At 48.9% G+C, this 27,646-nt stretch overlaps 1 protein-coding gene across 1 annotated transcript in view; it reads right to left on the reverse strand.

Moving 5' to 3' along the window:
* XRRA1 (X-ray radiation resistance associated 1) overlaps positions 1 to 27,646 on the reverse strand; it is a 364,268-nt gene that overhangs the window by 240,095 nt on the left and 96,527 nt on the right. Inside the window, exon 8 of the mRNA XM_086933240.1 lies at positions 11,101 to 11,205. Coding sequence (XP_086789366.1) covers positions 11,101 to 11,205 — 105 coding nt within the window. The remainder of the gene's footprint in view (positions 1 to 11,100; positions 11,206 to 27,646) is intronic.

The following is a 27,646-nucleotide window of genomic DNA, read 5'->3' on the forward strand; positions in this document are numbered from 1 at the left end:
CAAACCAAAATGCCCCCAAAGAAATAATAGCACTGGCACTAACGGTGCCTCCTGGAGTCTCCCACTGGGACTCTACAAAACCAATGTGCCCAAAGTTGCAGCTGCCTGGTCTCTCCCGGGTGCAAATAAATGGAGGCACGGGCGTTCACTGTGCCCTGTGGGCCCCACTGGGACCCCAACACAAAAATCACTCCCATGTTGCAACTGTCCACCACGGTGGTACAGCTGTGAGCAAACTAAAGAGGCACTGGCACTTCTGTACCTCTGGAGCGAGTACAGGGGATGGCACTGACAATGTGCATCGACACACCACCCCACCAGGCTCACAACTTGGCCCCACTCACAGGGTTCTATGGGGGCACTCTTCAGACCTCCGCCTGTCTTTGGACTCCTCACAGCTGCAGGCGCGCGGGGCTTCCCCTTTCCCTCATGAGGAGGTCCCGCCTGGCAAAAAGGCTTCCCTTCCTTCCTACGGCGGGAGGCAGGAAGAGCCGTCACGAGCTCTGTCTCTCCCTCATCGTGGTTGGGCGCGTCAGACCTCCTTGGCCCCGCCCACAACCAGGCAAGGCCTCCTGGCTTCTGGGTCGCGCTGGCAGCAGCCCGGCAGCACCTTCACTCTGTGTTGCAATGCGGGTTGGGCACCCGCTTTAAAATAACGTTTAAGTGCGGGGTGGGCACCCGCCTTCCCCAAACAAGCACATAAGCGGGTGGGCACCCGCCAGCAAACAACAAACGCGGGGTTGGCACCCGCTGTCAAAATATGCATAAAGCAGGGTGGGCTCATGCTCTGCTTGGAAAGAATGCGGGGCAATCCCCACGTCGGGACCCTCCCCCCAAATAGGTGGCAGATCCGTGCTGCGAAGCCCACGCTCTTCTCTTGGGCAATTACAGTATAGCGCTCACGAGGCGCTAGAAGCCACAGCTCCAGCCAGCAAAGTTCTAGGGGCACAAGGCTACGCCCAGCAAGGCCAGCTCACAGAGCCCTCCAGCAGGGAGGCAGACCCTTTTGGCGGTAACTCCTGGAGCCCAGCAGGAGAAGGTCCCCTCAGCACCAGGAAGCACAACATTTCATGGGGTCACAGCCCCTATATTTATACTACATATTTGCTTTGTCTGTCCTGGCACAGGGCTTGGGGGAACAAGCCAAAACTGGTTCAGGGTGGAATTGGAGCACTTTGTTTACAAGGCTCCTTTTCCCCTTCTTCAAGTGGCTGCTCGTCATCAGACACACCACAGGGGGGCGGAACCAGCATTCACTAGGGCAGGCATAATCCTACTCTGGGTCAGGGGACTACTCCTCTCACTACTTCAAATGAAGATGCCCTATTCAGCCTAGCGCGGACTCACCCTGCCCCTGCTTGAGCCACACACACCTCACCAGCCCCTGTCACTCAAAAGCCAGACATGCAATCCACATTAGGTAGGCAGACACATAGCAAACAGAAATGCCAACTTCTAAAAGTGGCATTTCTGAAATAGTTATAATAAATCTGCGCACACTATTGCCTAGCATTTATTATCACTATTCCAAATATACCAAACTTGACCACGCTGCTCCTCTCATATCAGGAATTACCACTGAAACACTTATCAGGGAATCCCCAATGCATTCCTATGAGAAGGCAGCCTCACAGTAGTGAGAAACCAAAATGGATGTTAGTCACTACCAGGTCATGTCACACACTTAAGGGACATGTCCTACCGTTTACCTACAATGCACCCTACACATAGGGCTAGCTAGGGCCTACCTTAGGGGTGACTGACATGCAGTAAAAGGGGGGGTCACTGACACGGCACACACTTTAGGTGTCACGTCACAGCGGCAGTAACACTGCGCATACAGGCCCTGCAATGGCAGAGGCCTGGGATAGATTTAAAAGGCTATTTTGGTGAGTGGCGCAATCAGCGCTGCAAGCCCACCATTAGCATTTAATTTACCAGCCCTGGGCATATGAGATACCACTTTACAAGGGACTGACAGGTAAATTAAATAGGCCAAACAGGTGTAGACCAATCGTATCATGTTTATCACAGAGAGCACACGTACTTTACACTGGACAGCAGTGCTAAAGTTCCCAGAGTCCTAAAACCATCAGCACCATGTCAGAAAAAAAGCTAGGAGAAAGGCAAAAAGTTTAGGGGTGACCCTGCAAAAAGGGCCAAGTCCAACACCAACCATCCAAATATCACTATATTTTGAAGTTTCATCTTCTAAAATGGCTGAATGGATTTACCCCAAATCACGAAAAGCACACTTTCTGAGTTAAGATCTAGCTTTCTGTCAAATAATATTTTTTCATTCTGTTAAGCTGCATTTCTCAAAATTCCTATGGGAAATTACACTGGAAACATGCATTTTGGAACCCCCCCCCTTTCCTCGCCCCCACTTGATGGATCACCTCCAAAATTTTTCATAAAGGAGCAGAGGTGGATGAACTTTTTCTTTTTACGTTTGGTGATCATTTGTTAAATAGCACCAAAGTCATCAGCAAGGCAAAAAAAGGATTTTCTTCTGAAAACTCTGACCTAACTATAACTACATTGTGACGGCTCTTATTTGAATCTTGCCTAAAGATAACTTTCTCTGCAGCCACTAATCCTGTTTCTAAGAAGAGTGTTGAATCTGTGTACCTGCATTTCACCATGCCGTCAAAGCATAAACTACACCTAAACCCTGCTTCCAATGATGCTGAGGAGAACTTAATGACTTTGTGTACAAACTATGCTTATAATAGCTCTAAACCAGGATCTCACATGGCACTAAACTCACTATATAAACCCAAACATGTAAAACTTCAGAAATACATTTCAGTCTTTGTGACAAATGCACAGTCATGTTACAAGGGATCAAAACCTTCAGCTATCTGAACTTCAGTTTCATTCTCTGAAAATGTCAGATAGTTAGTGCCATTAGTAGTTATAATGTAACCTTTTTTTTTTTTTTTTTTTTTTTTTCTTTTTATTGAGAATCCATGAGGCATGATAAGAGATCAATGTACATAATTAAAAAATACAAAAACAATATACAACATAAGCAAACCACCTAAATTAACATTACAAAGGTAATATAGAGGTCGGTTGTCGAATTAGATAGCTTAGTGTCTAATTGAGTTTATACTTGTAAATCAAAGAATAATTGGTGTTATTAATATGAATGTAGTATACATTGTGAGGGCAAATGTACACAGAGAGGAGATTAGAAGAGAATATAGCAAATAAGAACATTAGCGTAGCCATAATCCAGAAAAAGGAAAAAACAAATTCAATAAATTTGCTACAATCTGCTATCACGCCAGGCAGCAACTGGTGCCCAGGTCTTCAGCCCCACTTCTCTTAATTTTTTACCCTTAAATTCATACATAGCCGCCTCTATATTGTGTATTCCTAATAGTCTAGACAGCCACATTTGAAAGGTTGGGGCCTCAACATCTTTCCAAGCTGTTGAAATTAAAATTCTAAGTATGGCTGTAGAGATAAAGATTAAAGCTTCAGTCTCAATATTTAATTTCAATTTGCTTTGGCAACCTATGATCATGAGTGTAGGAGACAGGGTTATCTGAGCATCCAACAGCCTCGCCCAGAATAATTCAATCTCTATTTTAATTGTTTCAAGTTTCTCACACTCATAGAACATATGGGTAATATCGGCTGGTCCTTTGCAGCATCTAGGGCAGTTGCTGTTCTCCCTCTTACCCCAATCATAAAGCTTGGAGGGGGTGTAATAAAGATTAAATAGTGTTTTGAAGTGCTGAGCTCTTAGATTGGAGGAGCGTAGGAATCGTTTGTCCATTACAAGGGCTCTGTCTAGGTCAATGTCCGGGTCCTCTAATTTTAAAGCCCAGGCTACCTCAGTTTTGTCCATGTCGTCCTGGGATTCCTCCAAGAAGAGCCTATACAGTCCGTTGATTCTAGGTTCACCCCCCTTCAGATAATCCAGTAACTTACACCTCTCCCTCAAGATGATACGGGGCCTTATTGATCTAATTGTGCTGACTACCTGAGCATATTTATGATCTTGACTACCCTGGAGGGAGTGCCTTTGTCTTAATTCTTCCAGAGTTCTACACTCATCCCTGACCATGACTTGCCCAAGTGTCAAGATACCCTGTCGCTCCCAGTGTCTCCAGGACCCATCTTTGCTTAGGTTAGGAAAGAGGCCCGAGTTCCAGAGAGGGGTGTGGTGATTGTATTTAGAGATTGCCAATACTTTCTGAGCTGCTACCCAGACCCCCCATATCCCTTCAAGTGTCTTGAATCTAGACTTGTTATAATATCTTCTTTCTGGTTTCCTTAATAATACCCCAATAGCCTCGCTACCGAGCAGTAATTCAAAAATAGATGGGATCACATCTTGTCTGATCGGGGGGTTTGTATTGTTTCCCCCTGGATCGAATAATATAGCCATCTGCGTAAGAAGACAAGACCAATGGTAGTATCTAAGATTTGGCATTCCCAAGCCGCCCCTTTCCTGAGGCAAAGACATATATTTCATAGATCTTCTAACCTTTCCATACTGCCATAGGAAATTCATGAAGATGGATTCTATTTCTTTTATAATTTTCCCCTCTATTTTAAATGGGATTGACCGGAATTTATATAGGACCTTGGGGAACATAGTCATTTTGATGACATTGGCACGACCTATTATTGAGAGTTGTAGTGTGTCCATTCTTTTTAGATTTTGCCTCATGGAGTTCATAAGAGGAATGAAGTTGTCTCTAATTATCAATTCTGGCTGTGCATTGATCGTTATCCCCAGATAAACCACGGAATCAACGAATCTGGAATCTGATTTATTTACATTCTTAGAACAAAGGACCTGAGTCTTACCCACATTTAAGCGATAACCCGATTGACCACCAAATTTGTTCGTAATTCTCACCACTTCACGCATAGCCACGTCGGGATCAGTAGTAATAACGGCCAAATCATCGGCATACGCCAAGATTTTTGTTTGAAACCCCTTCGTGACTACCGGTGTGATTGCTCTGTTATTGATTATTTGGCGTATTAGAGGATCAATATACAAGGCAAATAAAATGGGTGAGCAAGGGCATCCCTGCCTTGTCCCCCCTCGTAATGAAGATCTTTTCCGAACTCTCGCCCATCATTTGAATTTTTGCGACTGGGGTAACATACATAGCCTGAATAGCCTTCATGAACCTTGGTCCAAACCCCCTTTCAGAGAGTGTGCTCCAAAGAAATTCCCATCTGACGCGATCAAAGGCTTTCTCCGCGTCTAGGAGGATCATTGCGACCCCTCCCTCCCCGGCAGCATGTACATCAAACAACGTGATAGCTCGTCTAATATGATCGGTAGTTCCCCTACCAGGGATAAAACCATGCTGCCAGGGAGAGACCAGGGTCCCAATGATCCGTCCCAAACGGGTTGCCAGGATCTTCGCGTATAATTTATTATCCGTATTTATTAGGGATATGGGTCTATATGATCCCGGATTTTCCATGGGCTTGCCCTTTTTGTGAAACACCACTATATTGGTGTTCATCCATGACTCAGGGATTACGCCTGTATTTATAATCCCGTTGAAAAGGTCTAACAAAAGTATAGATGTTTCTTCAAATAGGTATTTATAAAGCTCCAATGGTAGACCGTCGGGGCCTGCAGCCTTCCCTGCTGCTAATTCTTGTATGGCCTCCGAGAGTTCATCCATAGTAATGGATTGTTCTAAAATTTCTCTGTCCCCCTGTGCCACTTTGATCCCCAGTCCTGTCCACTCACTCCTTGGTTCCTCAATGACCGGATCTTCCTGATACAGTGTTTGATAGTATCTTTTGAAGACGTTTATAATGTCCTTTGGCTCCTCATAGGTCCTGCCCTGCTCTTCTATACGTGTAATAATATTTTTCGAGGTCGCTTGTCTAATTCGTAATGCCAATGCTTTCCCGGCTTGTTCCCCCGACTCATACATGTTTCTTCTTTGTGCTTGGTATTCAGCAGCTGCTTTTTTAGCGAATTGCTTTTGTATCTCGGCTTTGATTGTGCTCACCCTTTCAAAACTTATGGTATCCTGCCGTCCCTGGGATATATCTTTCCTGAGCTGTTCCTCAGCCGCTGTTAATTTATTCATTAATTGCTCTCTTTCTGAGTTGAGTCGTTTCCAATTTCGAGAGGTATAACTGCTGGTTTCTCCCCTTAAGGCAGCTTTATAACTGTCCCAAACAGAGTTTCGTTTCGCGCTATATCTATTTGCATCAAAAAAGGCCTGTGACCAGTTCTTCATATGTGTTATATAAGTGCTATCTATTAAAAGTTTTTTATCGAAGGTCCATGGTCTCATTGGTTTAACTGGTCTGTTAAGAGGTATTGTTAATAATAATGGATTGTGGTCTGAAATTATCATAGGTAATTTACTGATTCCTGCTGTACTGATCTCTGTGGTAGAGATCATAAAATAATCTAGCTTGGAGTATTTCTTAAAAGGATGTGAAAAATATGTAAAACCTGGGTTCCCTGTTTCAATACTACCCCAAACATCTCTCAAGCTATGTGAATCCATCATTGAGCGTACTGCCCGATACACCCGGGGTTTGCGTCCGGTGTACCCGGTTCCCTCTTCGAAATCTGCCGAGATGTTAAAATCTCCGCATACCACTATGGGTGTTGGCCAAGCTGCTAGCTCCTTCTCCAAACGATCGAAGGTATCAGGGTCATCGCTATTAGCCCCGTAGATACAGCAAATAGTGATGCCCAGATTCATTTCACATAATGCCCAACGCCCTATAGTGTCAGCCTTGGAACGCTTGGCTCCCCCCAAACCCACCTTACCAATAATAGCGACCCCCCTGATAGTAGACGTTTGGGAGGAGCAAGAAAGAATTTCGAATCCCTTTAGGTTTAACCAATGCCTCTTTCCCCATGGCAAATGGGTCTCCTGCATACACATGATATCCATTCGTGTAAATTTAACAAATTCCTCTAGTCTTCCCCTTTTTTTCCAATCATTTAGGCCCCCTGTGTTCATAGAGCAGATCCTAAGCTTTGACATATTTCTGTCTTAAATCTTTCCTTCTATTCAACCTTCCATTTAACATAATAAAAGTGCAATTGACTACATACCTTGTAACAGCTTTAATTTTCAGCCTAATTATAGTTACGATATCATGAATTCTCTTTTTTAGTTTTACACCCCCCCAGCACCATCCCAAGCCTCCCTTCCCCCCCTTCCACCACCCCATCCCTCCCACCCTACCCCCGCCACCCATTGAGGCATCCTGGGTCCGGCCGGATCCAGGTGTGGGCGTCTATGTGATCCGTACGCCGACGATCGCTCTCAGAGCCTCCGGCCCCGCCATTAGAGAATAACAAAAGAGCACCAAAGCCAAAAAAAAGAAGGAGGAGAGACAACTGATCAAAAAGAAATAAAAGCTTGAGCCTGTATCATAGCAGTAGTTAATATGAAGCTCCAAGAATTAATTTAATTTGTCCCCACTAGAATGACATTTTTTTTTTTTTTTGATTCATAGTATTTATCAGTTGTCCTTCCTTGCATTGTCCGATATTTCTTGCAGGTATCCTTCCGCTTGAATTTTACTATTAAAAAAGCGGGTGGTACCTTTGAAGATTACTTTCAGGCGGGAGGGGTTTTGTAAGTAGACAGTAGCACCAGCTTTTTCGAAAGGAGTGAAGAGCTGCCGCATTCTCCATCTTCTTTCGACTGTTGGATGTGCAAAGTCGGGTCTAACAAAAAAGAAGAATCCATTGTATTCACGCTTACTGGTAGGACGCGCTAGGTCGTAAATGGCTTCCCGTAAAAGAAAATTGCCAAAATACACTAGCATTGCCCTAGGGTATTTAGAAGGGTTCTCATTTTGTTTATGTGTGAGGGGAAAACGATGGGCCCGCTGAATTTCTTTGTCCATGTCCCAGGATTCTAATTCCGGGAAAGTTTTTTTCAGAAGATTGCTTATATATCCCCTAGGATCATTCCTCTCCACTGCTTCCGGGATGCCAAGAAAACGAAGGTTGTTTCTTCTGGAGCGGTTCTCCTGATCTTCAACCTTGAACATTAAGTCTCTAATGATCCCTTCCTGAGATTTTTCTTGCTTTTGGAGGCAGGCAACATCTTTCTCTAAATACTCAGTACGAGTTTCTAGGGATGTCATCCTTTCCGATATCTCGGTACAAGTACTACCTACTTTGTTGACCACCCCTTCTAACTTCTGAATTGCAGCATGATTCCTTTCACTGTCTTTCTTTATATCCTTGTGGAGGTCCCTAATAGTCATCAAAATATCTTTTAAAGAGGGCTCAGCCAGTTTCCCTTTTCTTGCTGCCGATCCATTTTGTAGTAGGTTATCGCTCCCGTTTGAATCCTCGTCCCTGTGCTGGGACGGTACAGCTTCGTCAGAATCATTAGATTTGTTCCTACTTTCGCTGACTTGCTCCGTAATGCTTCCTTGATCTGAGCTTTCTTCAAAGTTTGACTTGTTGAGCCGTTGGTTCCTTGTTCTTCTTTTCTCGAGTTTTTTTCCCCGTGGAGTATAACCTTGATCTGCGGCACTGAATTTCTTGGGGTCTAAGGAGTCAGTACCTGCGGGTGTTGAGCCTTGAGTTGGATTAATATTATCGTCACTGATCTCGCTTGTTGTAGATATACCAGTCTCATATATATCGGCATCCGAACCCTCAGATGGATTTTCTGCTTGAGATTGTCTCAATTTCGCGATAGATGGATTGCATAAGGAGCTGGGAGTCTCGTTATAGCCAGATTGCTTTAAAGGAGAATTTGTTGATAGTGATGTAGATGTTTCAGGGTCTGGTGTCAAATGTGTCATCATATCCTCCTCATTCTTAGATGATTCCTCCGTAACAGGATATTTCAAGACTTTTTTTGACCCTCCCTTGGGTATAGGGCTAAAAATACTAGATATACTTGGCTGAAGTGTACTGGCTTGTTCGGTAGCAGTAGCTTTGGCGGTTGCTTTCAAGATCTTAATGGTTTGAAGTCTCTTTGCTTTTTTTGCCATTAACTCCACATCTTCATCTACTTCAAGGCTCCTCTCCTTCCCTTTATCCTTTCGTTGGACTTTCTCTTTTTCCCCATAGCATTTTTTATTTCTTTCTTTGATTTTTTCATTCTCTATTTCTATCTCTTTGTCTTTGTTTTTGTCTTTATCTTTATCTTTTTCTTTTTCTAAACCTTTGCCCTTTGATTTGTCCTTGCTTTTATCTTTGTCTCTCCCTTGCCCTTCCTCTCTTAATTTATTTTTAATTTCCTTTGCCTTGGCTCCCCGAGTTTCTGGTCCCTTTATCTCTGGTCGTTTATCTGTATTTTCATCCATCAATTTGCAATGGTCAACAGCATTTTCAATTTCAGTTCCAGTTTCAAGTATGTAGGGGCCCGCCTCTACACTCTTGGAGGGTGTCGTTGAGCTGTTTAATTCCCTTGATAATTCCAGTTTATTCTCTGGTTTTTTTTCCGAGTTGATCTCACAGTGTTTTATTGGCTCAGTTTGCTCCTTCTGCAGGCTCGGGACTGATAATGTTACTGATGCTCCAGTTCCTGCTCCATGAACCAAGTCTTCCATAGCAATTCTTCTATGAGATGTTTTCCCTGGCCCAAAAGTATGTAGCGGTGTGCTGCTGAGCGAACAAATTAGGATAGCCACCTCTCCTTGAACCCTGCCCTTTATCGCTTTTTGAACCCCTCGCTCTCCCTTATATAGCCTCACTTGGACAGGGATCCTAAATTGCGGGTCGGGCTCACAAGGTGTATTGTTTATGCAGTTTATTATATTTATGATGCGATAGACTCCGAGCTCGATTTGAATTTGAATTGCTGCTCTCACCGCTTGAGATCTAGTGAGGTCATAAGTAAGCTGTTTATATTCTTTTGTGAAACGGGTTTTTATTTTCAGTCTCTGCTTCTGCTTCTGCCTCACCTGACCAAACGGGTTTTTATTTTTATTATTTACAAACCCCACTCTCATTGCAGACAGCTATTAGACTCCCAAATCCCCTCAGCCAAAGTGCTTGCTATATTTTTGATTTTATCCGAATGTCAGACTGACACTCTATTTCAGTTCTGTTGAAAACTATTCATATATCCGCTTTTAACTCTTGATTCAATTTCACTTCAGTTTCAATTCCCATGTTCAAGGTATTGATTGCGGGCTATTATTTATTACGTCTGTCCTAGCCTGTCTGGCCGGTGGTGACCTCGCTTGTTTGTGAACAGAGTGTGAAGCTACAGGACAAGCGGCTGCTTGAGGGAGAGAATACACAGCTATAGTTTTTTTTTTGTTGTCCTTTTTTTGTGCCGTTTTTTTTCGGTATATATTTTCAATTACTTCCGCCAGACAAGTGATGACAGTTTCCCCCTTGCCAGACGAGGAGGAGTGGAGAGAGCTTGGGGCCTCCGCGCCGGCTTTTAAATTGCACTGCACTCGTGCCTTATGCCAACATCACCCGCAGTAGAGCCTCTGCTGTCCGTATCGTTAGAGAAGCAGAGGGCGCGGTTGCATCGTCATTGAGGTTGGGGTCAGATGCCAGCGATGCCACGGCAGCAGAAGCTATAGCGGACAGGAACCCCTCCACGCCGCTCACCTTTATGTCTCAGCCGATCCGCTGCTGCCTCCGCTACCTCCAATTTGAACCCCCCGGGCTGGGCCGCGTTTGACGATCCCTGGACAGGCACTCTGCACTCCGCGTTCGGCGCTCAGTGCTCTCCGTTCAAAGAATGTCGCCAGCCGCAAGAGGAGGAGGATATATTGTCACCCGCCAAGAACCAGGAGATCCGGAACCCGAGACCTCACGCCTGCAGCTCCACAGCACCCTCACTGAGACCTCATGTCACCGCGGGTACTGTTAGATCAGCTCACAGCCACGATTAGTTCAGAGAAAAGTAGATAACATGCTTAATCTCTAGAGCATAGCAGAGCACAGAGACCCGTGAGAGCGATGTGGTAGCGACCTCTCACTCAGGCGCCATCTTGCCTCAGTTATAATGTAACCTATGTGAACCCTACAAGCTCAAATTATACAAGGTGTATTGATGCAGAGACCAAATGGGTTACTGATTATATGCTAAGCACAATGCACTATTATAAAATAAACAAAGAACAAATTATTTGGGTTACCTTTTCAGATTGGCAAGACTCGCAAAAACACTTGGGTGAGACAGTTTGTTGTCATCAAGCATCAGTATTTCAAGAGATGGAAACCTTTTGATCTCAGGATTTTTACTGCAAAGACAAGATTTGATATTTCAAAAGGCATCCTAAGTAAACAGCGTACATGTAGAAAAAATACTGTATACTACTGAATGGATATGTTTAAGTGGTCAGTGAGTGGCTTCAAGAGAAACCAAAGCTTGGGACACAAGGAGGGTGATTTCAAATTCCACTCCATGCAAGTCTGTACTGCAAGTGTCTCAGGTCAATAAGCAAGGCCGACAAAGTGGTGTATCAAACCCTAGGACAGCTAACTTAAAATTCGCTTTAGGAAACACGTGTCCAATATATTGTATATTAAAAGGATGTGAGCAGAATATTCAGTAAAATGGGTTGTCGCTTACCCAAATGTGACATATCAGAGCTCTGCATTTTATTCGGGCCATGAGTATTGTGACTAACGCCCAATGTCAAGAGCAAAGCTGGCACCAAAATGATCCTAAATTCGAATCCAGTAACCCACATGTGCAACCCCAGCTCATAGGAACTCAACGTTTGTAATGTATCGAAGACCCAGCTAATGTGTGAGAGAGAACTTTGACAATAAGCCAGCCGACAACCTTACACAGAACACAAAAGGTCACTGTTTGTGAGGGTGGCATGGTGATATCTTGTGCTCGCAGGAAATGAAACAATGGCGACGGCCGCTTGCCATGCCTAGAATACTGCATGCCGAAGCCCAAGTATATAATTAAAGCAGCCAGACCCCGCTCAAGGGCCGAAAGGGCAGACAGCAGCTACTAGACCCCACCCCAGGTGGTTCAGGTCATTTGCCACTGGTGCCCTGCGGCCCAGCTTTCTATGGCCTGCAAACTGGGCCCAGTGCACGCCTTTGTGCACTTGACTCTCAAGGCAGAGAGGTCGAGCAGTCTAAGCAGTGAGGTAGTGTGGGAGCCATTAACCTACAGACACAAGAACTTCAATGTCCCGCCCTCTGCTTGTCTTTTAGCAAATGTAATTTAATTACACAACAGAACTAAGCACTGCACAATCCAATTATGCTCCGGGGTACAGAGTTGACTCTCCAAGCTGAAGCACCCATTACGTGGGCACAATAAAGTGTGAGATCTCAGCAGGAACGAGCTACAAACGATGCATATAAACTATGCTGACCTACTAGAAGAGCTTCGTATCCTTGACTATCGCCTATCCACCCAAAACCAGCACTCGGCTGCGGATAGGGCAGGCTACTGAAAGACGCGCCACCGGTGTCTCCCATTCTGGAAATAAACACTTTGGCAGGCGGCATAGCGTGCACGCAGTTGGACATAAATACAGCCTTTTGTAGATATTATGAGCAGCTGTCTGTGCCCTCAGAGGAGGCTGGGGGTGACGACTTTGAGACATTCTTTCAGGGGCTGCAACTTCCTCAGCTAATTAGAGACCAAGCGTCTGCTCTACAGAAGCCAGTGACAGCTATGGAAATTAAAGCAGCTATTAAATGTAAATGTAAATGTAAATTGATACTTGTATAGTGCACTACTCACCCGCAAGGGTCTCAAGGCGCTTGTACGAATACCGCTGTGGAACCCATCCTGGCTTTCCGTGTGAGGCGTCCACTCCTGGGCACCCTCAAGGTGGAGGCCAGGCATCCTTAGCGTTGTGGGGGCCGATGTGGAGATTAGGCAAGCTATTGCCCAGAGTTGCAGTGTGGGACTCCATGATTGGAATAGGCACCGAGGCGAGAATTATCAGGTCCGTGGATTTTTTTTTGAGCCCAAGACCCGCCGAGGCGGGGAATTGAACCCTGGTCCCGGGCTAGACCTCTGCATCAGGGTCTGCCGTTCTAATCATTGAGCCACACTTCTATTAAAGAACTACTCCGCAATAAATCGCCGGGTAATGATGGACTGCCCATAGAATTTTATGCCACCTATTCTGAATTGTTGGTTCCTCCTCTGCAGGAACTGTATAGAGCAGCATTTGAAGATGGGCTCCTCCCGCTCACCACGCTACAGGCCACAGTGATTTCGCTCCCAAAACCAGGCAGGGACAGTAAAGACATGTCCGGTTACAGACCCCTTTCGCTTCTCAACACTAATTATAAGATACTGAGCAAGTTATTGGCAAACAGGCTACTGCAATATATCCCTAGACTGATACATGCGGATCAGCGTGGCTTTGTTCCGGGAAGAAATACAGCCCTCAATATTAGGAGACTTTATCAGATAATGTCTCACACCCCGCAGCTGCCCAGCCACGAGGCTGCATTTCCCTGGATCTCCATCAAGCATTTGACTCCCTGCAATGGAGGTATATGTTGGCTACGCTATCCCAGTTTGGAATTCCGGTGGAATTTATACAATGGGTGCGCCTACTATACACAAACCCGACGGCGCGGGCGTGTACGGGGCTCACATCTCCCAGCAATACCAGGTAGCACGGGGCACCAGACAGGGCTGCCCACTGTCGCCATTATTATTTATCCTAGCGCTGGAGCCTCTATTGCAAATGCTTCGGGTCTTGGCGCACAATAACGGAATCACAAAAGAGATAACAGTGCTCCAAGGACTCTACTCCTCTATTCTGTCATCAAAGTACTAGAGTTAATAGTTACATAGTCCATTTACAGAGTTCACAAACCAACGCATATGACCACCGGCAAAGGTAGGTGAGAGCCAAGATCCAGAGATGGATTACCATCAAAATTCTTGTTAGTGATCTAATTTTATCATCTGGCCATCCACAGTACAGGGCTGGATCGTCTCTAGATCATTTGAGACTAATTCCAGTACCGTCTGGTAGGACTGGGGTCAGACCCACAATCACATGTTGACCATGCGTGGGATCACTAAATGGAAACAAGTGCAGTTCACTTCACTTTCCCTACACCTTCACTCTTTGCACTCTCTGGATCTTGGCTCTCACCTACCTTTGCTGGTGGTCATATGCGTTGGTTTGTGAACTCTGTAAACGGACTATGTAACTATTAACTCTAGTACTTTGATGACAGAATAGAGGAGTAGAGTCCTTGGAGCACTGTTATCTCTTTTGTGATTTCAGACCCCCAGATTTTTGTGTATTTAAATGTTGTAATAGGGAATGATAACCTGGGCAGGTCTCAAAATTCCCTTAGACCCTCTAACCCCCGTCCGTGTTTTCACTCGCACAATAACGGAATACAAGTTAATGGTAGGCAACATATAGTGTTGGCGTATGCGGACGACCTCATTTTATATTTTAATAATCTAGATGACAACTACGAACCAATCCCGACTCTTTTTACCACATACCAGAAGCTTTCAGGGCTCTCTATTAATGAAAATAAGTTGTATGTATATTTTTTTAATGACGGTACCAGGACTGATCCAATTTACTTTGGTAATTGGACGCTTCAGACTGCAACTGTCACCTTCAAATATCTGGGTGTTCAAATATATAGAGATGTGGAAGATATGCTGGATGGCAATTTGACTAGGGCTTTAACAACGCTTAGAAAACAGGTCCGCTTTTAGACATCATTGCCCATATCGGTGCCGGGACGGGTGTGAATCGCTAAAATGGTAATGTTACCAAGACTGTTATACTACTTGTAACCCTGCCTGTTGTAATCCCGCTCCAGACGTTTAAATTACTTGACACTGTTCTCATTAAATTGATATGGGAACTAGGACATAGACGCATAGGTCTACCTAAACAACAGCTGTCCTCCAAACAAGGGGGACTGGGAGCCCCGGATATGAAAGTCTATTGTTATGCGGGCCAGCAGCAATGGATGGCGCATTGGCTCGTAGGCCGCAACCTTGGAGAAATTAATATGACCCTTTGGGAGTGGGAAAGTGGGGCATTGCGCACACTGTTGTTTCTAGGCGGCAAAATTCCTACGTAGGCGTCAATGTTCCTGCGAGGGGCCTTGCTATATTGAAGGAGGGAAACACTATATACTAAGGCAGTGGCGCCATACGCTCCCAATATACCTCTCCTGGGAATTCCTCTACCATCAGGAACTGTGACAGTAGACATATTGCAACATGGGAGGAGGCTGGGGTGTCTATGATAGGCACGTTTTTCAACAACGGAATCTTCATGGATCACAAGGCACTTGTGAGGGAAACAGGAGCGCCAGCTAGACTATTCTTACTCCATGCACATATATCTCGCTACATACGGCAGATATGGGCTCCGGAAAGAGAGGAGCTGACAACACACACTTTAACACACATGCAATATTTAATGGGCAATGGTGGCAATTTGAAGAAATGGTTATACCGGGGATTTTGAGCACACACCTCAGTGTCACTCCAGGTAACCCGGAATAAATGGGACATGGATCTTGGCTAGGCACTCACAGATAGGGAGTGGGAGACAATACTGGAACACCCACGAAAAGTCTCCAGAATTCCAACATTTAAGTTTATTCAGCGTATTTGACTCCACACAAACTAAGCTTAATGTTTCCGGACGTGCTGGATAGTTGCCCCCAATATCACTCCTCAAACGCCGGATTACTGCACATGATCTGGGATTGCCCATGATTGACTCATTACTGGACAGTAGTGCACAAAATAGTGAACGATGTAGCCCCGACACTAAATATCGAGACACTGGACTGTAGTTTACTAGGTCTGGGGCCGAAAGGCAAGAAGGGTAACTCTGCTACCAAATTTGCAAACCTAGAATTGATATTAGCTAAAAGAAATATCACTATGAGATGGAAGGTGGTGAGACCGCCCTCCACCTTAGATTTGTACAACGAGATGGTCTGAGGGGCAGGGTGGAAGGAGCTGAGCTTTAACGGGAAGAACAAAGGGGACTGCACAAGATACCCATCTCGCTAGAATGGCATGCAATGTTGGAAGAATTTACAAGCATAGATTTGCAGATATAGGAAGAGAATATAACAGTGGGTGGTTTGGCTCAGGTCCCAATGATGCGGGTGATATGATATGGGAGGGTATAAGCTCTATGGACTGCTCATGTGTTGTGTCGCCTGCTATTGTAAATAACTGCCTATTATTACGTTGTACTGTAGACCACTAAGTAAGTACACAATGTCAGATTGAGTCCAGGGTGGGATGCGGGGGGAAGTTAGACAATCTTATAGCTCTTGATTTTGTCATTAGATGTATCTTATGATGTATAAGTCGAATACTGTGGATTATAAGAACTGTAATGTTACAAAAACCAATAAAATTATGTTTTAAAAAAAAGTGTGTGATCTCTTTACCTGGCTGTTATCAGCCTTTCTAAATCAGTAATCTGCAGCAGACAAGAAGGCAGACCTAGAAATATCCTAACATCGAACAACCAAAAATTGCACTCCGACTGTTCATGGCTACCATCCACCAAACAGCAGTGCTCAGGGACTATTAATCAGCAGCATTTGCTAACAAAGGGCCATATGTAGGTGGCCAAATACCGATCGGTAACACCGAAAATGGCTCATTTTCGGTATTACCGACAAATATGTAGCCATGTGAGATGTAGGTAATACCGAATAGGATCGATAATAACGAATCGGTAAAAACCTTCCGTCACCGAATCGGAATTACCGAAACAATGAGATCCGAATCGGTAGAAACGAATCGGTAAAACCCCCAAATATGCTATGTAGCAAACCCCGGTATTACCGAATTTGGCCAAAATCGGTGATAACGATTCGCTAATTACCACGTTTCTGGAGCATGTGGTAATCAGGAGGAGTCTATATAAACACACCCAAAATGCATCTGTATGACCACAATGGCAGGCCTCTATCTCATAGCAAGGCGCCTACGGCTAGGAGCAGCAGGAATGAGGATCTGGAGACGTGAGGAGCAGGTGTACAGAGTACGCATCACTCTGTTCCAGTTGACAGACGCTGAAATACACGAGAGATACAGATTGCACCCAGACACCATCCTGCAGCTAATACGGGACCTAACACCCTATCTGGAGCATCAGACACCAAGGGCCCACGCAATCCCCCCCATGTCCAAGTACTCTGCTGCCTGCACCTGCTAGCATCAGGAAGTTTCCAGGGTGTGATAGCAGCAGTGGGTGGAGTATCACAGAGCTGCCTCTCCCGGATCTTCAACACCTTCCTAGACGCCATGATGGACAGAATGGAACATTACATATCCTTCCCCAGTACGCAGGTGGAGCTGCAGAGAACCAAGCTGGAGTTCTATCAAATTGCCCACTTCCCCCACGTGATCGGCTGCATCGATGGGACCCACATTCCCATCTGCCCACCTGCAGCAAGTGAATACATTTACAGGAACCGCAAATCCACCCACTCAATCAATGTGCAGGTGATCTGCAATGCCAAACACATTATCACAGACATTGTGGCCAAATACCCCGGGAGTACCCACGATGCTTACATCTTCAGGAACAGTGGCATACATACACGTCTGCTTGCTGGTGAATTTGCCGACGGACACATACTAGGTAAGTAAATGTCACACACCCTGATGTACACCCTGCCACAAGCTGTTGGTCACACCAATCAATGCCACTTACTTCTCTTCATAGGTGACAGCGCATATGCCCTCCGGCCGTATCTCCTCACACCATATCTGAACCCAACCACCCGAAGGGAGAGGAGATACAATGTGGCACATAGGAGCACACGCAACGTGGTGGAGCGCACTTTTGGTATGCTCAAAAGCAGATTCCGTTGCCTCCACAAAACAGGAGGTGCGCGTCTGTACAGCCCCTTAAAATGTTGCAAGATTATTGCTACGTGTGCAATGCTACACAATCTGGCCACGAAAAAAGGAACTGCAGTGGAACTGACTGAGTCAGAGGACGAAGACGAGGACAACCCTCAGCCAGAGCCCAGCGCGGCTGGTGCTGCAATTGAACATGATGGGAGACATAGACGGGCAGAGATAACATCACACTACTTCTGAGTGAGTAACGACACTGAGGCATTTCCAATTACATGTACAGGTGTTTATTTGGCACACCTACAGCATTCTGAGCAATGTCCAATTGGACATGGGTTACATCACCCATCACATGCATGTGGACAGCCAGAGTCCTTCACTTCTTGCGTCCCCGTGCTGCACGTGCATGTTCCCCATCCACACTGACTTGTGAGTTGGACCGTTCCTGTGCTGGGACAGTACGTCCACTACGCCTCCTGCACTCGGTGGGTGAGGGTGTGACGCTACCACGGCTGGAAGCCTCCTCACTGTCCCCCCCCCCCTTCCATATTTGAGGCATTAGCATTCTGCATGAGCTCTAGCACTGAGGTCATGGACACCATCCCCCTGGCCACATCCCTGCTGCAATGCGACATCTTCTCCTGCATGGCGATGGACCGGCGACACATCAGTGCTGTCGTACTGGCCAGCCGGTTCACCGACGAAGTATAGTCTTGGAGTCTCACTCTCAGTCGGCGCATGCCAACACGGTCCTGCTCCAGCTGGCTGCACAGGTTGTCCACCGAGGTTGCTACCCTCTCCATCCCTGCAGACATATTCTCCCCCATGGCACTGATACCCTCCTCCATCTTGTGCATATGTCTGTTAATGTCTGCCACCTCCCTGTGTAACGACTTCATCTCCCTCCATTGCAGGCGCTGGACCTTCAGCATCTTTCCTTCCAGTCCAGCAAACACACTGCCACCCTGCTCATATTCCACTGGACTGACCGGCCTTGCCCTGCGGCGTCGTGATGAGATGTTCGCACCCTCGGATGCTGAACCAGCCCGCTCCCTGTTGGATCTCTCTACAATGGGACTTTGTTGGCGCTGGCTGCCCTCCTCCTCCGACTCCTCCATCTGCTGGAGGGTGATCACGGCATGCCTCCTGCCTGACTGTGGTTGTGGTGGTGGTGGTGATGGTGGTGGTGGTGGTGTAGGTGAACGTCGCAATGGTGACTGAGTGAGAGGGGATTGCGGCCCTCCCTGGCGCTGTGGTGATGTCTGTGGTGAACGATTGGCTGGCTGCGATGGCGCAGAGCTGGTGTTCCCTGCAGCCATGCTGTCTTCATCGTGTTCACTCCCCTCTGGCCTGGCTGACCTGCCTCTGCTGCCCTCAGCTGCACTGCGAGATGACTCGCCTGAAATGACACAAATGTAAATTTTCTCAATGCTCTGTCTGCAATGCCATTGCATTAAAGTACATGCCAACAGTGCACAGTGGTTATCCTGACCTGTCCAATTATGTTACCATGCTATTGTGTTAGCTGCCCTGACAGTCCTGATCATGATTTCACACTGACTACATCACCCAGTATGCATTGCAGGTAAGCAGTAAGACATGGTGTGGAGTGGGAGCACTTTTACCACTATGGGGGTTGGGGTTTGGGAGGGGTTAGGGCAGCATGCTGGGCATGCTTCTTACCTTGTTTTCTAGCTGCTCTGGCGGAGCTGTCTGCGTCTCCTATGCCACTCACACTCTCCCGCTGGATGGTGGACTCCACCATCTGTTCCAGTGGTGTTGGTACTGGGGCTCGATTTTTTCCTCCTCCAGTTTTCCCTGCCAGCCTATGTCTCTCTGCCATCCTCTGTTTTGCAGTTTTTCTGAGGTCGTACCACCTCTTTCTGATGTCCTCTATGGTGCGCAGGGTCACACCTATGGCATTGATCTTGTCCCGAATGCCACTCTATATTTGCCTCTTCTGTGCGTCTGGCACTTGGTGGGACTGGGCTCCAAACAGCTTGTGGTACACTTGGGTGACTTCCTTTTTTTTTTTTTTAAACATATTTTTATTGCAGAGTTATAAACCACAGGATACAATTATTCAGCCAGTACACTTGTGGGATCCCCCCGTCCAATAAGAATTCCCTGTCGTACACAGCCATTCAGCCCGCATCCCGGAGGCCGGGCGGCATATTATATCGCTCAAGAGGAACACATCACAGTGCACGTCCCATAGGGACCCTGGTTGAAAGATCGTTTTGTGTATCTGCTTTTACCCCCCCACCCACAACAACATTCCCGTCAGCCATCCCAGTGATAGTCAGTGATGTCGCCCTTGTCGGGACCGCCCTAGGCGCTATGGGTCGTCACACCTGGCCGCACTACCCAGCCATTCTACCCTCCACATAGTACCCACCGTCCCAGTAGAACCCAGGCCCTAACCAGCGACCAACTAATGGCTTCCGGCCCTCCCCAAACACCCTACAACCAGCCCCCCCAAAGCCCCCCCTCCCCTGGCAACTGCTAAGGTGTGTGCCTCGCTCTATCGAATTGGATGGGTCCACTACAGTGCGTGGTACTATACTTCTGTGTTCGCCCCGCGGTGTCCAGCGGCTTAGTTCTCTCCATCCTCATCCTCTACCAAAGAATCACGCAAAGCCTGTACCACTAACTCCCATGCACGCGCCGCATCCAATGCCTTCTCATTCCCCAACTTCACAGCTTGCTTCATCTGGAGCACACTCTCGCAGTCAGACCACCGCAGCAGCTCATTCTTCCATCTACGCAGTGAGGGTCCCCCCCTGGACTTCCAATGCCACGATATTTCCCTCTGTGCCAATATCAGGCCCAGATCTATGAATTTGCTTGTCACCCTGGTGTGCTTAGTATGCGGGAGCCAGAGCAATAGGCACGCCGCCATGTCGAATTCCACCTCCCTGTCAGTCACTACATTCAGAAGTTCCCCTACCTCCGCCCAATAGGTCCCCAGTTGTGGGCACCCCCAAAACAAGTGGTCCATGTCCGCTCCCGGGGACGAACACCGCGGGCAACAGGCATCCGGCACCCGAAAGTACCGCTGTAATTTCTCAGGAGTTAAATAAGCCCTATGGAGCACATAGAAATGCACCTGCTGAAAACGCGCGTTTCTAGTGCCCTTCCACGTGCGTCGCAGGATGTGACCCCATGCCGTGTCCGGTATGGGCCGGCCGACGCTCACCTCCCATTTAGCCTTGAGCCCGTGGAGTGGTTCCAGCCCCTCGTTCAGCATCCTATTATGGAGGCACGTCACAGCTTTGAACGTACCAGCCGCCATCACCACATATTGGCACGCCATAGTCGTCGTGGGTTCCAGGAGCCCCTCTTTCCAATGCTTTTGTATGGCAGCCACTACTGCCGCGTGTAGGAGGAAGCCCCCAGCTGGCAGCCCGAACTGGTCCCGGAGCACTTCGAACGGCGCCAAAGCCCCATCTATGTACAAGTCGCCCACCACCTGCAGTCCCGCCTCCTCCCAATCCAGCAACGGGGACCAATCTCCTCCGTGCGGCAATGCCGTCAACATCCCGATCGGGATCTCCGGGGCATAAGGCCGCAATGCCCTCGCTCTCCGAAGGCTCCTTTGCCAGCACAGCCGGAGCGTCCGCTCCTCCATGGTGAGGGCCCGTAACTCGAGCCGCTGCTGCATGATGATGTAGGACAGCACGTGGCGTTGTATTCCCCGGTCCCGGTCCTCCTCCGGGCCCCGGAACACCCTGGCCACGTTCTGTGTAAGGACCTGCAACTGCGCCGCAAGATAATACAGCTCGAGGTCGGGCACAGCCATGCCCCCTTCCAGCTTGGGGCGAAGTAGCGTGCTCAGGGCTACTCTACGGCGGCCGTGCCCCCACAGAAAGCCAATTATCATTGACCGCAGTTCCCTAAACACCCCCTGGGGAATCCAGACAGGCAGCGTTCGGAAATAATAGAGGAAGCGGGGGAGCGCCACCATTTTCAACAGTGCTATCCTGCCCAGGACTGTCAGCGGGAGGGTTGACCAGAAAGACAAGCTGCCCCGCAGCGCCCGGACACAGCGGCCAATGTTGCCCTCCAATAGGTCCGCAGCCGCGTGGTAAATGCGGACACCCAAATAGGTGAAGCAAGAGGGTTCCCATACCACACCCAAATCGCTGCTAGGGGCTGGCGATCCCGCTCGCAGCGGGAACACACAAGTCTTCGCCCAGTTGACCTTAAGGCCCGACAGCCGGCCGAACTCAGACAACAGATCCATCGCTCCAACCAATGCCCCCGAGGTGTCAGCTAGGTACAGGAGCAAGTCATCCGCGTATAGCGATATATAATGCCACTGCCCGCCACTAACTATCCCCGCGTATCGGTCACCTGACCTCGCATGGACCGCCAAGGGTTCCATCGCCAAGGCAAACAATAGGGGGGAGAGAGAACACCCCTGTCGTGTTCCCCTGCCCACCGGGTACGCCGCAGACACCAGGCCGCCCAATCGTACTCTCGCCGTCGCCGAGGTATATAAGACCCTCGTCCACCTCCGAAACCCCTCGCCCATGCCAAACCTCTCTAGCACTCCATCCAGGAAAGGCCATTCCAAGCTATCAAAGGCCTTCTCGATGTCCACAGACAGAACCGCCGGTGCTCCCTCCCTGTCCAAGATGGCGTCCATTATTCCCACCAGGCGGCGGATATTCAGCGCCGTGCTCCTCGTGGGTATAAACCCGGCCTGGTCCCTGTGTACCAGGCCCGTCATATGCGGGGCCAGCCTGGTGGCCAGGATTCGGCTCAGGATCTTATAATCCACCGTCAGCATGGACAGCGGGCGATAAGACCTCACATCCGCGGCATCCCGGCCAGGCTTGAGGAGCGGTACAATCAAGGCCTCCCGCATGGACCCAGGCAATGCCCCCGTTTCGAAGGCTTCCGTATACACCACCAGCAGCCTGGGCGCCAAGCTGTCCACATATTGTTGATAGAATTCAATTGGCAGTCCGTCCACCCCGGGCGTCTTGTTGCGGGCCATATGTTTGATGGCCACCCGTATTTCCGTGAGCGTGATCGGGCTACCCAGCTCCCTCACGTCGTCCTCGTCCAGGACCGGAAGCTGCCTCTCCCCCAGGTATTCCGCGATGTCCTGAACCCCTACTCCCAGCTGACTCCGGTATAGTTCCTCATAATACCCCCTAAATCGTTCCAATACCGCTGCCTGGGAGTACACCATCTCTCCCTGCGCGTTATTAATGCTGAGAATCGGGCAGCCCCTTAGTTCCGGGTTAGCTAGTCTGGCCAAGAGGGTACCCACCTTGTCCCTTTCTGCGTGTGCCCTGATGATGTACTGCCTATAGTCATAGCACCTCAAACGTTCCGTCTCGGTGGCAACCACTTCCTTCGCCTCCAACAACTGGGCCTGTAGACCGGGCCTAGCCGGCCTGCGGCGCTCCAAGTCCCTCAAAGTTTCTTCCGCTTTCATTAGGTCATTCAGCACAGTCGTACGAGCATTTGAGAACCTACCCAAACACACCCCTCTCACCACCACTTTCATTGCATCCCATTCAGTAGACCTACTCGCAGCCGTGCCCTCATTCACCCCGAAATAACTATCAATGCCTTGCCGAACCGCATCGCTGAACACAGAATCCTCTAGCGTCTCCGGCCGAAGCCGCCATGTTGGTATCACTGAACGCTCCCTCTGCCACTGAATGTGCACCAATAGGGGGTTATGATCGGATATAGTCCTAGCCAGGTACTCCGCATGGGTAATCAATGGGGCTAGGGATCCCCCGCAAAGCACCGAATCGATCCTGACATGGAGATCATGGAGAGCGGAATAAAAGGAATAATCCCTGGCTCCCCTGTGCCGCTCCCTCCAGACATCCAGCAACCCCCATCGTTCCTGCCAGTCCTTCCTGTGCGCGGCCAGCCTGCGCACCGGAGAGTCTACTAGGGGGGGATGGGACCTATCCAGTGTAACATCCGTAATCGAGTTGAAGTCCCCCCCTAACACTATCGGACCCGCCAGGAAAGAGGCCAAGGACCCCGAAAGACCATCAAAGTATCGGCCTTGGTCAGTGTTCGGTGCATAGAGACAGCAGAAAACCACATCCCGTCCATATAACCTCCCCTCCACCGCCACAAACCTGCCATCCGGATCTACTACTTGGTTCAGCACTTGAAACGGTAACCCCGCCCTCACCCAGATCAACACCCCCCTGGCATACGCTGAATAAGTGGTGCCAAACACCTGGCCCCGCCATCTTTTCTGCAAGGCAGCGCACTCTTTTTTGGTGAGATGAGTCTCCTGGAGCATAGCAATCTGAACCCCCCTGCGTACCAGATATGCATGGACTTTGTGACGTTTCACCATGGTCCGCAGCCCCCGGACATTCCACGTTAGGCATTTCAAGTTAGGTAATGTCCCCATTCCAACTTCGTACAGTCCAAATCAAATAACAAAGGTCCATGGCCCCCCCATTGCAGTTGCCCCCCCCCCCGAACATTCCCAAAACTGAAACATTTCCCAAACCCCACACCCCAGGACAGAGCACACGAACCCAATGGCCGCCCCCATCCAAACCTTGAACCAACTTCTCACACTCTTACCCTGTGGTCTCCACCACAGTCGACCTTAAGGGCCCAAGGGGGGTGAGTCGCCGCCGACCCCAGCTAGCGGAGCCCGCACCCCGCACCTTCATCCCCTCCAAGCACACAACTCCCCCTCCCGGCAACCCGCCCTCCATCAACAGGATATCACCCTACCATGAAGCCCCGATCTAGTCCCATTTCAATCTCAGCCGCAGAAAATACCATCCGATGTCTGTGGGGTTACTATCGGCCCCTTCGAGCTTTCTGCCTCTGAAAGTTCCTCTCCTGTTCTGCTGCCTTCCCCTCCCGAGTCCGTTCCTGCTCGTTCACTGTCCTGTTGCGACCCTGTAATGGCCGCCGTCGCTGCGAGCGCATCCCTCTTCTCCGCCGCCATTTGAGCCTCCCGTTTCTCCCGCTGACGCCTGTTGCGGGATCTGATGCGTTGTGACTGCCTCACCCGGGGCTGCTTGGGTTGGTCTCGCCTACTCTGATGTGATCTGTCCGTCCCCGCTCTATATGACTCGAGCCATTGCCAAACTTCGTCCGGAGTCTGGAAAAAGTGCGTAGTGCCGTCCATAATGATCCGCAGCTTGGCCGGGTAGAGCAAGGAGTACTGGATGCCTTCCTCCCTGAGCTCCTTCTTCACAGCGAGGAACGATGCCCTGTTCTTCTGGACCGTTTGAGTATAGTCCGGAAAGATCGTTACCTTACTGTTCTCCACCTCATACGGGCCCGACATCCTGGCCCGCTGGATGAGAAGATCCCGGTCCTTGTAGTGAAGGAGCCGCACCACCATCGGTCGGGGGGGGCGGCCAAGCCCCGGCGGGCGAGCAGGCACCCGGTGGGCTCGCTCCAGAGTGAAAAAAGGAGTAAGCCCCTCCGGTGCCACCACAGTGCGGAACCAGTTCTCCATGTAGGCCACCGCATCCTCCCCCTCGATCCGTTCCGGCAGGCCTACGACCCGCACGTTGTTCCGTCTATTGCGGCCTTCGGCATCCTCCGCCCTCCGCTCCAGTGAGTCCAGTCGGGCCAGAATGTCCGTGATCCTGTGCTCCGCGGTCACCACCGATGGCTTCAGGTCCAGCAACAGCTGGTCATGGTCCTTGACCCTGTCTGCCAGCTTCGCGTGATCCGCGCGTAGCAGCCCCAGGCCCGTGGCCACTTGGGCAATGTCATTGTGCAATGCTTCCTTAGTGGAGGTGATCGCATCAAGGATGGCATCCAAACGCCGGTTCAGCCGCTGTTCCTGATCAGGCTCCGGGGAGGGACTCTCACTCAGCCGAGTTGATGTCGCTGAGTCCCCCTCGCGACTCCCGGGCATCGGCCCCCCGATCGCCGCCATGCCAGGGTGCTGCGTCACAAGATCTCTTGCCACTCGGCGACAACTTGGCTCAGGGCTGAAGTTCGGGACCGTCCGACCTCCTCGCCGCCATTTTCTTCTCACCCTCGGCAACACCTCGTCCGCCTCCTCTCTCGACCTTCTCGGGGCCAGCAGTCCCCCAGCGACTCTCCGATTGCGCCCAGCTGTCCCCTTACACTTCAGAGGGCAGGAACGTCGTCTTCGGGTCGCCTAGGGTCCCGAAAACAGGAGAATTAGCGGGATTCCGCGCGGAGCTGCGAGCTCACGCCGCCATCCCGATCGGCGTCCAAGCCACGCCCCCCTTGGGTGACTTCCTCAATCAGGATCTCAAGCTCCTTGTCGCTGAACTTGAGTTTTCTTTTTCTATCACCTCCCTCCTTCTCCTTGTCCTGGCTTGCCATTGCAATGCTTGTTCTGTTTTTCTTCTCTTTTCTTTTTCTGGTCTATGTTGCTGCTGCCTCCTCAGCTCTCCTGCCTGCCTGTCTGCCTCACAGTGAGCTCCAGGCCCTGTGCACCTGGCTGGGTGTGGCAACTTCCTGTTTGGGAAGTAAATGGGTGTATCAGGATTGGCTGATTCACCAAAACGCTGTTTTTCGAATTACCGATTCGGTATTTCCGATTTTGGGTGTGGATTCGGTAACATCGAATCGGTATTAGCCTTTCGGTATGCATTTTTATTACCGATCTGGTCACAATCGGTATTTAATACCGATTAGGAACGAATCGGTAATGTTTAACGAATATTTACCTACATCACGTTTACCTCATTCTTAATACCGATTCGGTATGAATCGGTATTACGGAGTCGGTATTTGGAATTTACCTACATATGGCCCAAAGACTTCATGGAATATCTAAATGTATCCCTGCCTCCATTCTCCTCACTTCAGTGTCTGGATCTTCACCCTCCAGCCACAGGAATGCAGACAATACACTTCCAGTGTCTGACAAAGCTGCCTGACCTAGAAACACTTCAATCTTTGACAACACAAACCGCAGTCCCACCCTTCACAGCTACAATCCATCCAGTCTTCACACTACAGTATCTGGAGCTCCACCATCCGGACACAGGAATGCACTGTCTGGGAAAGCTGTCCTTATCCTCCATCTGGTGCCACGGTATGCTGGGACATCTGAAAAGGATCCCAATGGTTTCAACACTCAGGCTCACACAGACGCACAAATACAAGGCCTGATTCAGAAAGGTAAACTTAGAACAAAAGTCTAAGTTTAGATCTGAAGTCTAAGATTAGACCAAAAGTCTAACTTTACTTCTAGTTAACGCCTTAACCGCAGCGTTGTTCCGCCGTGGTGCGGGCGTTCTAAAGAGTGGGCGGGGCTCCGTCGGCCATTGGCCGACGGCAGCACCAGCGGGGTAGTGCTCCCGTCGGCCATCGCCCGACGGGAGCACGGAAGGGGTTAAGTTAGATTTTTGGTCTAAACTTAGACTACAGGTCTAAACTTAGACGTTTATTCTAAGATTACCTTTGTGAATCGGGCCCATAGAGTCCTACTGCTAGACATGTATCACAGACTCACTGCACATGGACTTGACATACACATGATGTCAATACGTGGTTCAAGAGTACACTTCGTAGCAGAAGTTTACTTAAGAGGGGTCAGTACGCCAGATTCTCACTGACAAAGATAAAAAAGGTCTGGTCACACTATAAATCACACAACACGGCACACTGCCACCATTGCTTTATGTGCCACACCTATGTCAGGGATAGTCGTCCTCTGCACACTATGAGAGCATACCTAGAGTGCCCCTTTAAGACATATGACAGGTTCTGGACCTCACATTGGCTCTGCTCACATGCTAATGTGAAACTAGGGCTATAATAGAAGTCAGGATACCACATTCACATGTAATTAGGCACTCAGGGTAGGCAAACATTCCTATCCCACTGAGAACACCCATTGACATGCACTC

This window comes from Lissotriton vulgaris, chromosome 8 (assembly GCF_964263255.1).
Source record: "Lissotriton vulgaris chromosome 8, aLisVul1.2, whole genome shotgun sequence".
Classification (NCBI taxonomy): domain Eukaryota; kingdom Metazoa; phylum Chordata; class Amphibia; order Caudata; family Salamandridae; genus Lissotriton; species Lissotriton vulgaris.